Genomic DNA, 13,746 nt, shown 5'->3' with positions numbered 1-13,746 from the left:
AGGTTCTGACAGTTCTGGAGAACCAATGGTGGAAATTTTGAGTAGTTTGGAGAACTGGCAAATGCCCCTTCTGACTGCCCCACTCCCATCTATTGTCTGCCTCCCAAGTCCCAGCTGATTGGCTGGGTCTTCTTTTGTTGCCCTTTATAGGAGAACGGAGCTGGAAAGCAGGTTAGTAGGGTAGGGAGGGTAGGGGATTTTGCAGAATGGAGATTTTACATTATCCTTCCCTTGTCACGCCCACCAAGCCACGCCCACAGAACCGGTAGTAAAAAAAAATTGAATCCCACCACTGGTCCTACCTATATATCAATATGCTGATTTTATTTCCTCTTTTGACCTGTTTATCATGTTTTACTGTCTACCCATTGATACCAAATATTCCAGATTGAGTAGTAATCTGATCCTTCTTTATCATTTGATTTCATCGTGAGTCTATCCACCTCCACATGGTCCATAGATCCACTTAGAAATTTTAGCTGCTAAAATTAAAGCTAAACCAGCCAAACACTGGAGGTGTCATCATGAACCTGAAGCATATTACCATACAGGTGGACATACACAGAAGCCAAAACATATTGGACAAAAATACAAACATGGTTGGAAAAAAATGCTAAAGAAACATATACATTTGAAACCTGAAATATTTTTATTAGGGATGATACCTGAATGTTATTGCAAAGAAGAAACATATATTAACAGCAGCTAGGATTGTATTTGTGCAGAATTGGAAAAAAAGGATAAAATACCAGCAGAAGGAAAAGTGATTGAGAAAATATCTGAATATGTAGAGATGAATAGATTAACACTGGAAATTAAAGAAAAAGAAGAAACTGAATATTATATGATGTGGGATTTATTTTATAAATGGTTAGAAAATAAAACAATTTAAACTTGAATAGATGAATATATAAAGAAATTAATCAAGATGGTTATAAAGATAATAAATATAAGAGGAAATGATTTATGATTTATAAAGAAAGTGTGATTATTGTTACATTGGTTAAAAATATTAATTATGATAGCACAAGATCTATGTATCCAGTTGACATACTGGATGAATGAAAGATGGAATTATTAGTGTAACTATTAAAAAATAAATAACATTTGGAGAAAAAAATTTTTTTAGCTGCCGGCAGGCGAGGGTTGAAGAAAACAGGATGGACTTGTCTGACTAGTTCAGACAGTCTGGGGATAAGAAAGCTGATAGGAAGGATAGCTTTTATATTTAGCCCTGAAGAAAAAAAGTGTTGCACAGTTCAAGATGGCAAAAATAGTCATCCTACCAGGGTGCTTTGTTCAAAAAAAAAAAAAAAAAAGATCTTCTCCCAAAATTTTACAAAGTGTAAAGGGCTCTTGCAAAACAGATGGCAGTTTTTCTGCATAACAGATGTTCGGCGTGCCTTTGAATTATATACTAATATTGCTGGGAATCTCAGAGGTGGGGGATGAGTACGCCCGTAAAACTAGTTTAAATGATTAAATCAAAAGCATGTTTATTTATCTGATGCCTCATGTTCAGAGTTTCATGGGACTTGTCAGATTCTGAGCTGCAAATCAAAAACCTTACAGCGGCTTTCCTAAACCTCCAAGAGGCCTGTTTTTTCGCCCAACCTAACCTCCTGAGGATTTCCTCGAGCCTCCGGGAGGGCGAAAACGGCCTCCCTGGGTTCTGGGGGCCCTTTGGAAGCCAGAAACAGGCCTGTTTCCGGCCTTCCGGAACCTCCAGGAGGCCCATTTTGGGGGCCTTCCCGAGCCTCCACGCAGGCCCTGCATTTACCTGGCATCCAAAATGGGCCGTGTGGAGATTCCTGAGAGGGGAGGGGTGGGCAGGGCCAGCCAGGGGTGAGATTTGCCGGTTCACTGAACTGGCCATAAAATTAGCTACTGTTTAGCTACGGGTTCGCCTGAACCGGGGCAAACCTGTAGCAGCTCACCTCTGAGACTGGCCCAAAGTCATCCTGCTGGCTTTTGTGCCTAGGGTGAGACTAGATGTCCCAGTCCCCTGGTAATTGGGCCCAAATCACCCAGCTAGCTTTCAGTGGCTAAGGCAGGACTAGAACTCCTGGTCTCCTGGTGATTGGCTCAATGTCACCCAGCTGGCTTTCATGGCAAAGATGGGACTAGAACTGCCAGTTGTTTGATGATTGGCTCAAAATCTTTCATCTGGGTTTCATAGATAAAGCAGGACTTGAATTCATAAGCTTCCGCTTTCTACCCTGGTGCTTTAACTCCCTAGACCAATCTGATTCTTTCTTTCTTTCTTTCTTTCTTTCTTTCTTTCTTTCTTTCTTTCTTTCTTTCTTTCTTTCTTTCTTTCTTTCTTTCTTTCTTTCCTTCCTTCCTTCCTTCCTTCCTTCCTTCCTTCCTTCCTTCCTTCCTTCCTTCCTTCCTTCTTTCTTTCTTTCTTTCTTTCAGTCATAAGTCACATTTTTCAATGCCATCATAAATTTGACCAGTCACTAAATATTGTAAGACAAAGACTACCTGTTCTGTTCTGTTCTTACCTGAATTATTCTGTTCTTTCTGTTCTCTCTTCCTTCCTTCCCTCCCTGGCTTCCTCCCTCCTTCTTTTCTTTTCTTTTCTTTTCTTTTCTTTTCTTTTCTTTTCTTTTCTTTTCTTTTCTTTCTTTCTTTCTTTCTTTCTTTCTTTCTTTCTTTCTTTCTTTCTTTCTTTCTTTCTTTCTTTCTTTCTTTCTTTCTCTTTTTCTTTCCTTCCTCCTTTCCCTCCCTATCTTTCTTTGTTTCTTCTTTCCTTCCTTCCACTTTACTGTCTTGTGCACCACACATCCCTTGGCAATCAAATTTACCTACTCTGTGAATTTTATTCAACAGTGACACAACAGAGAAACAACGCAGCTGGAAAAACCTCAAAAATCAAACCCATAACATTGCAACATTGCAATTCACACTAACCATACTAACTGCCGCCTGCAATGTCTCCATCCAGCTTTTAACTGGCTAACTGAGTATATCGCCTGACACACCTATGTGACTGTAGAAACGCAACTTTCGGCACAAAGGCCCCAGTCTCATAGATTTTTCTACTGTGTGTGTATGTGAAATGTCTCTATTTCACAACATTTGACGCGCAGAAACCCTCTTTTACCGCAACTGTTTACAAAAAAGAAAAGACGGCTTATCGCATCGTCTTATATCTGGAACAAGGGCAGAATTGGAGCCAGGAAAAGCAGTAGAAACTAAAAACATTTCAAGCGGAAAAGTGGCGGGGGGGAATTCAAGACCACCAGGTGAATATCTGTTCGGAGGAGAGAAAAGACATTTAATAGCCTCCTCATTCATCCAACAGTTGTTTTATTAGTGGACATTCAATACCACTTTGGAGAAAAGCAACATTAAATATCTTTTAGTGGAGCTGTATTAAATATCCGCCTTTGGGGAGGCGTAAGATTAAAGACTACTCGGAGGAAATGTAGAATTTTAAACAAGAAACAGTTCCAGAAAGAAGTTCTGTATAAATTTTAAATTTATGCAATGGCTTTCCTTTTTTTTTTATAACAATACTAGCATCTTCTCTGTGATGTTACAGGCAAGGGTGGGCTGCTGGGGGTTCGCAGCGGTTCGGGAGAGCCCCTAGCTAAGATTCTGCACAGTTCAGAGAACCGCCAAATCCCACTCCTGGCTGGGCCCGCCCACCCCACCCGTCCCCTCTCCACGCAGCTCGTTTTGGACGCCGGTAAATGCAGGGCACACACAGAGGCTCAGGGAGGGCGAAAAACGGGCCTCCTGGAAGTTCAGGAAGGCCAGAAATGGGCCTGTTTCTGGCTTCCAAAGAGTCTCCAGAGCCCAGGGAGGGCGTTTTGCCCTCCCAGAGGCTCGAGGAAAACCTCCGGAGCACGGGGAGGGCAAAAATGCCATACTCCCGCTGTGGTGCAGGAGGCCAGCTAGGCCACGCCCACGAATTTTAAGCATAAAAACATACCTTACTATCAGCACTGGTGAGTAAAACAGCTGAGGTACAAATAAAAAAAATATAGACCGGAAGGGGCAGGGGCGGGTGGATGGGGCTAACTGCTGGCCGCTGCTACCGGATCGCTAAAACCGGTGCGAACCAGCAGCATACCACCACTGCTCCTTGGGTCATATGATGACAAGCAAAGTCAACGGGGAAGTCGGCTTCGCTTAACAGCCGTGTTATTAATTTACCAAATGCAGTGATTCATAACAGTGGCAAGAAATGGGGCAAAAACTCACTTACCGAATGTTTCACTTAGCAACATAAATTTTGGGCTCGGTTGTGGTCATAAGTTAAGGACTAGCTGTAATCAGATAGACCACAAAGGAAGAAAGCGGGACATTAACACAATTGAGCAGGTCCAAAGGTACTACTCACAATAGAATTCCTTATGCCTCCAGGCTTGAAATTTTGGGCTTGGACAATCTGGAAACTGCGCTGCCTGTGCTCCGATCTAAGCATAGTACATAAAATTGTCTGCTATAACATCTTGCCTGTCAATAACTTCTTCAGCTTCAACCACAACAATACACGGTCAAACAACCACTACAAACTCAAGGTAAACCGCTCCAAACTCGATTGCAGAAAATACGACTTCAGCAACGGAGTAGTCAATGCCTTGGAATCGGGTGGAATTCTACTGGTTCAGACCGGTTCTATAGAACCGGTTGTGATGATTCTGCGCAGTTCATACAACCGGCAAAGCGTGCCTCTGGATGGCCCCACCCCTCTCCACCTGTCCTCCCCTTCCCGCCCAGTCAGTCCTTATCGCACATGTGCAATGTTGCCCACATGCCTGACATCGCTGACTGCCGAGTCACTCCTCAAATTATTTATTTTTTCCCCTCCCGATGATCAGCTGTTCCTATGATCAGCTGAGCTGGGATTCTCCTCGCTTACTTACTGCTTCTCCCAGGAGGCTCCCTGAGGCCCAGGAAGGCAAAAAATGGATAGGGGAGCTGCCCCCTCCTCCATTTTTTGCCTTCCTGAGCCCCAATGCCCCCCCAGGAGGCTCCCCTGAGGCCCATGAGGCCCCAAAATGGGAGGGGGTGCTGCCAAAAAGAAGAAGAAGAAACCATGCCCATCCAGTCACATGGCCATGCCCACCTAGCCACGCCCACAGAACTGGTTGTTACAAAATTTGAATCCCACCCCTACCAGAAACGCCCTACCCAACTCCCGTTGTTACCGCCTCAACCCCTCACAGCTTCAACCTCAAACTGCCTACTGTGGACCTCACCCCATTCCTAAGAGGTCCTTAAAGGGGGCGTGCATAAGCGCACCAGCATGCCTACTGACTCCGTCTTACTGTCCCCGTTTATCTGTATTTACTTCCTTTGTTCTGTTTATGTTTATACCTATACTTGTTAACTTGTACATGTCAGGGTTCCGGCAGTTATGCCAATTAAATAACGAGTCTCGAGCCAAACTTCTAAAACTTGACAAACAGATAATTAAATAAACGCACTTAATAAATGTTTGGCCCTCCGTTGAGTTAATTGCCGATTATCGATTAAATTGCAAAGGAGCATTTTACATTGTGTTCTGGATTGTCACATTTTTAATGCAAGCATCATGTTTAGGACAGTGCCCTTAAATGCCTTGGATGTACTTCGGGCTCCACCTTTCAGGATCCAAAATTTTTACTAGTGGGTGACCAGGAAAGGGGTAAGGGTGTCATCTATCCTGCAAAGATCCGTTGCAACTAGTTTTCATCGGAAAGAGCCCAATGATTGGAAGCCACCGCCAGAGAAGGAGTGGCTTGGCAAAATGCAAAAAAAAAGAAAAAAACTTATTTCTAAGCCATAAAATAAATAGAAGGGAGAGGGGGAAAAAAGAGGGAGTGAGAGAATGGGGTGGGAAAGGAGGTGAAGCAAAAGAAGAAGACTGCCCTTTCCAATAATTTTTTAAAAAGAAGATTTACAGCAAAGAGGACGTATCCGAGATGCTGATCGAAGGATTCCTGCTTTTTGCCTTCTTCGTCTTTGCTTTCCAATTTCTACAGTTGCAAAGAGCAAAGGGTCGTTTTCCTCCTGGCCCGTTTCCTCTTCCCATCTTTGGCAATTTAAGGCTGCTGAATTTTGCTCTGAAACGGGAGACGTTGGTGAAGGTAATTTGGAATTCCTCCCCCATCAAATTTATTTCTTTTTGCAGGATGGGAGAGAGAGGGGTGGAGTGGGAGAAAGGGAGAGGGAGAAAGAGATTACGTTAGCAATGTTCAAACACCCGTCCCCGATGCTACGTTAAAGACGATTGTAAAAGGATGCAGGAACCCCACCGGTGGGGCTAAATTGATTTTAGACTTTTCATGTTCTGTTTTGGGGGAAAAAACAACAACAACCAAGTTATGAGAATAAGAGGAGAGCCTCTGGTTGTTTGGAACAAAACAGCAAAGTTGGTGGACTTCAGAGTGGGAAAAGCAAACACTGGAATGGCCTCTCAAACCCTTTGCCAATTGAAAGGCATAGACCATTTCTGACTGTAAACAATGGAGGAGCACAGGAGTTCAAAATCCAGGGGGTCAGGTCCAGGGTTCAAGGGCCTTGTCTGATCTCAGGTCCACTGAATCGTCAACGAACCCAAACGGCTGGATTTGCACAACATCCTGGTTTAACGGGGGTTGTGTCGAACGTAGCTTAGAACTGACTTAGGGGTTAGGGGTTGTGTGAACGCCGTCTCTTTTTTGAGCCACCCACAAAGGGATACGCTGAGGTCTTTTGTGATTCTCTAGCTAGCAACTGCAGATTTTAGTTCTTGGTTTATTTTGGTATTGTATGTGTCCTTGTTTGCTTTTAAGGTTGCGAGCTTCCAAGAGTCATATGCTTAGAAATCGATGACCAGATAAAGCAAAGGGACAAAGAAGCATTATGTAGGTGAAAATATGTTTAGAGTTTAAATAAGATAGAATGTTACTGGAAATATAGAACTTTAACTTTCTGTAACAGCTTGGAGTTCATCTATATTTGATGACAAGATGGGTTCCTTCCTCCCTCCCTTTCTTCTTTCCTCCCTTTCCCTCCTTCTCCCCCCTCCCCTTTCCCCTTCTCCTCCACCCTCCTCCCCCTCCTCCTATCCTCCCTCCCTTTTCCTCCTCCTCCCCCTTCCTTCCCCTTCCCCTCCTTCCTTCCTTCTTTCTTTCCTCCCTTTCCCTTTCCCTCCTCCTCCTCTCTCCTTCCCCTCCTTCTGTCCTTCCTTCTTTCTTTCCTCCCTTTTCCTCCTCCTCCTTCCTTCCTTCTTTCTTTCTTCCCTTTCCCTCCTCCTCCTCCCTCCTCCCTTCCTCCCTCCCTTCTCCTCCTCCTCCCTTCCCCTTCTGTTCCTTCTTCCTTCCTTCTTTCTTTCCTCTTTCCCTCCTCTCCTCTCTCCTTCCCTTCCTCTGTCCCTCCATCCCTCTCTAGCTGTATAGCCCATTTGGGGTGACCTGTATCCAGACCAACACACGTGTGTTTGGTGCAGTACGTAACGCAAATGCTGTGTGCTGTATTTCTGGCAAGTTATTCTGAGAAGCCCTGAGAACCATTTCATGCCAGTAAAACCAGGCAGTATAGCAAGTTAGCAAAACTGGGTTTAAGAGGAATCCCACGATCCCCAGCAATTGAAACAGAGCTGAGAAATATGAGGGAAGGAGGCAGAACCAGAAGGCAAGCTGTCAGATGCAGAGTTTCTCAACCTTGACATGTGGGCTTCAATTCCCAGCAAAAACAAACAGACAGACAGACAAATAAATAAGTGATAAACGAACAGAACAGAACAAGACAGGTAAGAACAGACTAAAGCTGAAGAATACAGGTAAGAACAGAACAGTACAGGTAAGAACAGAACAGAACAATATAGGTAAGAACAGACCAAAACAGAACAATACAGGTAAGAACAGAACAGAATAGAACAAAACAGAACAATACAGGTAAAGACAGAACAGAACAATACAATACAAGTAAGAACAGAACAGAACAAAACAGAACAGAACAAAACAAAACAGGTAAGAACAGAACAATACAGGAAAGGACAGGACAGAACAATTCAGGTAAGAACAGAATAGAACAAAACTGAACATTACAGGTAAGAACAGAATAATGCAGGTAAGAACAGGACAGAATAATACAGGTAAGAACAGAACAAAACAGAACAATACAGGTAAGAACAGAACGGAACAATACAAGTTAGACCTCGACTTACAACAGTTCACTTAATGACTGTTCAAAGTTACAATGGCATTGAAAAAATGTGACTTATGACCAATTTTCACAGTTACAACTTTGGCAGCACCCCAGGATCACTTGAACAAAATTCAAATGCTTGGCAATTGGTTCATACTTATGACCGTTGCTGTGTGCCCCAGGTCATGTGATCCCCTTTTGAGACCTTCTGACAAGCAAAGTCAAATAGGGAAGCCAGATTCACTTAACAACCGGGTTGCTAATTTATCAACTGCAATGATTTGCTTAAGAACTTTGGCATAACCACAGAAATTTTGGGCTCAGTTGTGCTCGTAAGTCTGAGGAGTACCTGTAGAGTTGGAAAGGGACCTTAGAGGTCTTCTACTCCAACCCCCTGTTCAAGCAGGAAACCTTCTGTGATGACCCAGGGTGGGATACAAAACAAACACAGTCACAGAAAACAGGTGAAGCCCCTTTTATTCCTTCACTTTGCTTCCAAGCTCCAAATATCCTTGACGGAAGCCAAAAAAACTCCCACACAAACAGTTACAAGAAGAAGGGAAAAAGCAACACAAACCAGGCAAGATACGAGTTGGAGGACGTCCACAGATAACAGAACGCACACTGGGAAGGATGCCAAACTCTGAGAGGAACCATAAACTAGAGATATTTCCAAGCTTTATTTCCAGTTATGGAAATGCGTTCTCCCATGTGCAGGTCCGTCCTCTTATTCAGTTGTCACAGCTGCAGTCCATGAAGAGGATCAAGGCTGTCTCCTCCTGAGTAGACCGTGTCTCTCCTCCCTGCGTGCCTCTCCTCCCTTATCCTCTCCTCCCTGCGTGCCTAGGATGGATAGGGGATGGGCCTGGGTCCTCCTCTGACTGCTCAGCCGGCCTCTGCCCTTCCCCAGCCTCCTCCACAACCTCCGGAGCCACCCTTCCACTCCCTGTTGGCTGTTCCTCCTCTCCCTCAGAGTCAGTCTCCACCAGGGGCAGGACACCATCTACCCTGTCAGACAAATAGCAGTCCAATCTCTTCTTATAAAGCTCCAGTGTTGTAGGACCACAACTTCTGGTGGCAAGCTGCTCCACTGGTTGCCTGTTCTCCATGTCAGGAAATTCCTCCTTTCATATTATCCTATGTGGTGGACATGTACAGAATCAAAAAGATACTGGACAAAAATACACTTATAGCTGGGAAAAAATGATAAAACAACATATAGACTTAAAACACGAGACATTTCTATTGGGAATTTTACCTGATAACTATAGTAAAGAACAAAAATGTATTTGATTATTCATATTTTAACAGCAGCTAGAATTATATTTGCTCAAAACTGGAAGAATAATAACATTCCTACAGAAGAAGAGGTGGTTATGAAAATATTTGAATGTGCAGAAATGAATAGATTAACATTGGAAATTAAAGAACAAGAAGATACAGAACATTATATGATATGGGATATATTTTATAGATGGTTAGAAAACAAAGAAATGGAATGAATATCTGATAAGAGCTAATGAGAATATTAAAATGATAAGAGAAAAAAGGATGAAATTTTTAATATGAATGTAACTTTTATGATATGTATTATAGCATGAAATGTATATTAAATATGAACATGTGCACAAGATATATGTACCCAGTTAATGCACCGTTGAATGGAAAGATGATCATTTTGTAAAAGAAAAATGAAAAGAATTTAATAATAATAATAATAATAATAATAATTCCTCCTTAATTCCAGGTTGATTCTCTCCTTGATTCGTTTCCATCTGTTGCTTCCTCTCCTGCTTTCAGCCTCTCTTTCTCCAACCATTACCCTGTTTTTCCTCATTTACTCTCTCATTCCATCTTTTAGTTAACAAGCATCTATGGGAACATCTACACCATTTGGCTGGGGACAACACCGGTGGTTGTGCTGAATGGCTACAAGGCGGTGAAAGAAGCACTCGTCACTTACTCAGTGGAGACTTCTGGAAGGCCATTGATGCCTTTGTTTACGGAGCTGATGGGTGAGAGAGGTCCGTAGTGAACTTTTTGATAGAAATTGTACACCACCATTTTGGGGCACAGTTATTTCTATCTTATGTTGGTGCTTGGCTGTCTTTCCTCTATGATGTCACATATGAAGGTCTCCCTTAACTGCTCCCAGAAAAACAGCAACCCCTTTGAAAAATGTTGGGCTAAGAGTATAGGTAGTCCTCAACTTACAACAGGTTGTGTGATAACCCAGGTCGTGGCACAAAGGCAACACAGCCAGATAATCAATAAGATTCCCTTTATTAGCTCCAACTTTGCCCCCAATGTCCTGGTTATCCTCTGGGCTGGAGAAAAACTCTTCCAGGAACAGCCTTTGGCTGCAGAGAATCAAGTCCAAAATGTGGTCAACAAAAACTGTAATTTTAAGTCCAATCAAGCCAAACTGAGGTAATTGGTTTGGCAGGGCAGGAGCAAGAATTCCAGATGTGAAGGCACAGCAAAACTCACACGGTTGGGAAGATGACAGGAACATAGAAAAGCAACGACAATACAGGATAAAATCACGTTTTCTCCCAGCAACTGCCACAGTCAGCATTCAGTTCTTTTAAGTTTTCTTCCCAGGTGTGGCTAATGAAGGGAATCAGGGCCCTTTCCTCCCCCGTAAGCCATGCAACCCACATTGCTCTCTTCTCCGTTCCTCCCTGTGTGCCTTCTCCCTTGGTCTAGCTCTTCCCTGCTCTGCCCAGCCGGACTTTGTCCTTCCCCAGTTTCCTCCACAGCCAACGGAGCCACACTCCCACTCCCTGTCAGCTGTTCGTCTTCCTTCTCTGGTTCAGATTCGGACAGGGGCATGACAGGTTGTTTAGTCTCCATTCAAAGTTACAACAGGACTATATGACTTATGACCATTTTGCAGTTACGACCTTTGCAACATCCCCATGGCCAAGTGATCAAACTTCAGATGCTTGGCATCTGGCATGTATGTAGTGTCCCGGAGTCACGTGAACACCTTTTGTGACCATATGACAAGTAATGGCAATGGGGAGGCCAGTGTGATGACACAGAGCAAGGCATAGAGGCAACATAGCCAGCTGATAGTTCAAACTCCCCTTTATTGCTCCAACTTTTCCCCAAACGCTTTCACTTTTATGACAAGTCCCAGAACAAAGCACTCTCTCTCTCTCTCTCTCTCACACACACACACACACACACACACACCTCCAGCAGCCTCAGGCTGCGAGTAGTCCAACAAAATGCTGTTAGCACAATGACTTCAAGGCAAGAAGTCCAGCAGGGCAAAGAAAAAAAGCAGCAATAAGGCAAGATGTCCAGTGAAATCCAAATGTCAGCAACGGCACATAACACTCCATGAATTCAGTGTTTGTTCCCAACAATGTCCCTCCCCACAGCGTCTCCTTAAGTCTCAGTCCCCAGGTATGCTTTGTGAAGAGGGGCGGGGCACTCTCCTCCTGAGTTGTTGGGTCGGCCTGTGCTGCTCCCACCTCCACTCCACTCTCTGTGCTCGGGGATCAGAAGGGGGCACTCTTAGCTCATCGGCTGAGCTCCGTTGCTCCTCATCTCCACTTCCTGCTCCCATGGTCATTCTCCTCCAGATCTTCCCTGCTAGCAAACTGTCTCAGGCCTGAGGGACTTGGGCAAGGGTGGGATTCAAATTTTTTAACAACTGGTTCTGTGGGCGTGGCTAAGTTGGTGGGCATGGCTTGGTGGTCATGTTATTGGCTAGGCATGGCCAACTCAACATCACTCACATCGAGGCACGCATCTCCTTGCCTGGCCTTTCATGACTATGGCGATGCTGCAATAGCCGTAAGTGTGAAAAATGGTCATGTCACTTTTTTCAGTGCCATTGTAACTTTGAATGGTCACTCCACACAAGCAAAGTGCTAGCAAAGGAGGGGGAAAAAAACTCCAGAAGAGTTTCTGAGACAGGAAGTCTAGTCCTGCCAAGAATGTCATAAGGGTTAACGAAGAGGCAGTTTCTGTAAGCAACACCAGAATGTTTCCTTCCTGCCTTCCTTATAGGATTAGGCCAGTAATTTCTTCTAACAACTGGTTTTCCAAACTGCTTAGAATGTTAAAAACTGATTCTAGCGAATAGGTGCGAACTGGTAGAATCCCACCCCTGGACTTGGGGCTGCCTCTTCCTGCTCTACCTCATGTTCCCCTGGAGCCAACAAGGCTGTCCCCTTGACCTCCATCAGCCCCAGCTACATAGCACATCCATGAACATTGTCTAGCTGTCAGAAGACATGATTAAAACTCCTTAATTGTACAACACATTGAATAGACTTAATCAGTTTCTACTGGGAAGGTGTGAGCACCTTGACCAAGCCAAAATTGCTAGAAAATTCCTGGAAGCCTGGCATGCAGTCAAATCAGCCATCGATGGACACATAGAGATAAACAACATCTAGATATCATTTAAAAGAGACGATCAAAAGCTAAAAATAATCTATCTATCTATCTATCTATCTATCTATCTATCCATCTTTCCATCTATCCATCTATCCATCTACCTACCTACCTATCTACCATTTACCTATCTTCCTAACCACCTATCTATCATCTATCTATCTATCACCTATTTATCTATCTATCTATCCATCCATCCATCCATCCATTTACCTATTTACCTTCTACCTATCTTCTTTTCCACCTATCTATCTATCATTTATCTGTCTGTCTATCTCTATCTCTATTCCTCTATGAATCTATTATCTATCTATCCATCTATCCATCTACCTATTTACCTATCTTCCTTCTACCTATCTTCCTATACATCTATCTATCTATCTATCTCTATCTATCTCTATGTATCTATGTATCTATCTGTCTGTCTATCTATCTATCTATCTATCTATCTATCTATCTATCTATCTATCTATCTATCATTTGTCTGTCTGTCTATCTATATCTCTATTTCTCTATGTTTCTATTATCTACCTATCCATCTATCTACCATCTGTGTCTATCTATCCATCTGTCTGTCTGTCTTTCAGTCTATCATCTATCTATCTATCTGAAGAAGAACTGAAGAAGTTTCTTGGATGAGAAGTGAAGCATCTTCATGGAAAAACAAGGAAAGTCCACTTGCCTCTTGAAAAAAGAACCTTAGAGAACCCAGCTGTTTTACCAAGATCTTATATACTTATAAGATAAGATGATCCAATTTTGGTCTGCAGGTGTTTTTATGACCACTGGCCCTATCTGGAGAAAGCAGAAGCGCTTTGTCATGATGGCCCTGCGAAATCTGGGTATGGGAAAGAAGATCTTGGAGAACCAGATCCAGCAGGAGGCACATTATCTGCTGAAGGTGTTTAAGAGCAAGAAAGGTGACCTCTTTTTCCCCTCCCCCCTCACTGCACAATAAAGCAGCAATGAGCAACCCTGCAATGGCCCAGGGTGACGTTGGGATCCCCCACCACCACCACTGTTCTTTTTTAAAACTTTGTTATGTCTAATTTAAGGGACGTGGTGGCTCAGTGGCTAAGATGCTGAGCTTGTCGTTCAGAAAGGTTGACAGTTTGGTGGTTTGAATCCCTAGCGCCGTGTAAGGGAGTGAGCTCCCATTACTTGTCCCAGCTTCTGCCAACCTAGCAGTTTGAAAGCATG

General features: G+C 43.5%; 1 protein-coding gene across 2 annotated transcripts in view; it reads left to right on the top strand.

Moving 5' to 3' along the window:
* The first annotated feature begins 5,815 nt into the window (after nucleotides 1-5,815).
* LOC113450527 (cytochrome P450 2J2-like) overlaps nucleotides 5,816-13,746 on the top strand; it is a 28,325-nt gene continuing 20,394 nt past the window's right edge. Inside the window, exons 1-3 of one of the 2 annotated variants that reach the window (XM_026721748.2) lie at nucleotides 5,816-6,086; nucleotides 9,992-10,154; nucleotides 13,317-13,466. In XM_026721748.2, the coding sequence (XP_026577533.1) occupies nucleotides 5,922-6,086; nucleotides 9,992-10,154; nucleotides 13,317-13,466 (478 nt within the window). In that variant the 5' untranslated portion in view covers nucleotides 5,816-5,921. The remainder of the gene's footprint in view (nucleotides 6,087-9,991; nucleotides 10,155-13,316; nucleotides 13,467-13,746) is intronic. The other variant, XM_087933654.1, reaches the window with a different exon arrangement.

This window comes from Pseudonaja textilis, chromosome 4, assembly GCF_049901715.1.
Source record: "Pseudonaja textilis isolate UNSWEBS1 chromosome 4, rPseTex1.2, whole genome shotgun sequence".
NCBI classification, from domain to species: domain Eukaryota; kingdom Metazoa; phylum Chordata; class Lepidosauria; order Squamata; family Elapidae; genus Pseudonaja; species Pseudonaja textilis.
The sequence above is the reverse complement of the archived record's forward strand: the minus strand, read 5'-3'. Positions and strand labels throughout refer to the sequence as shown.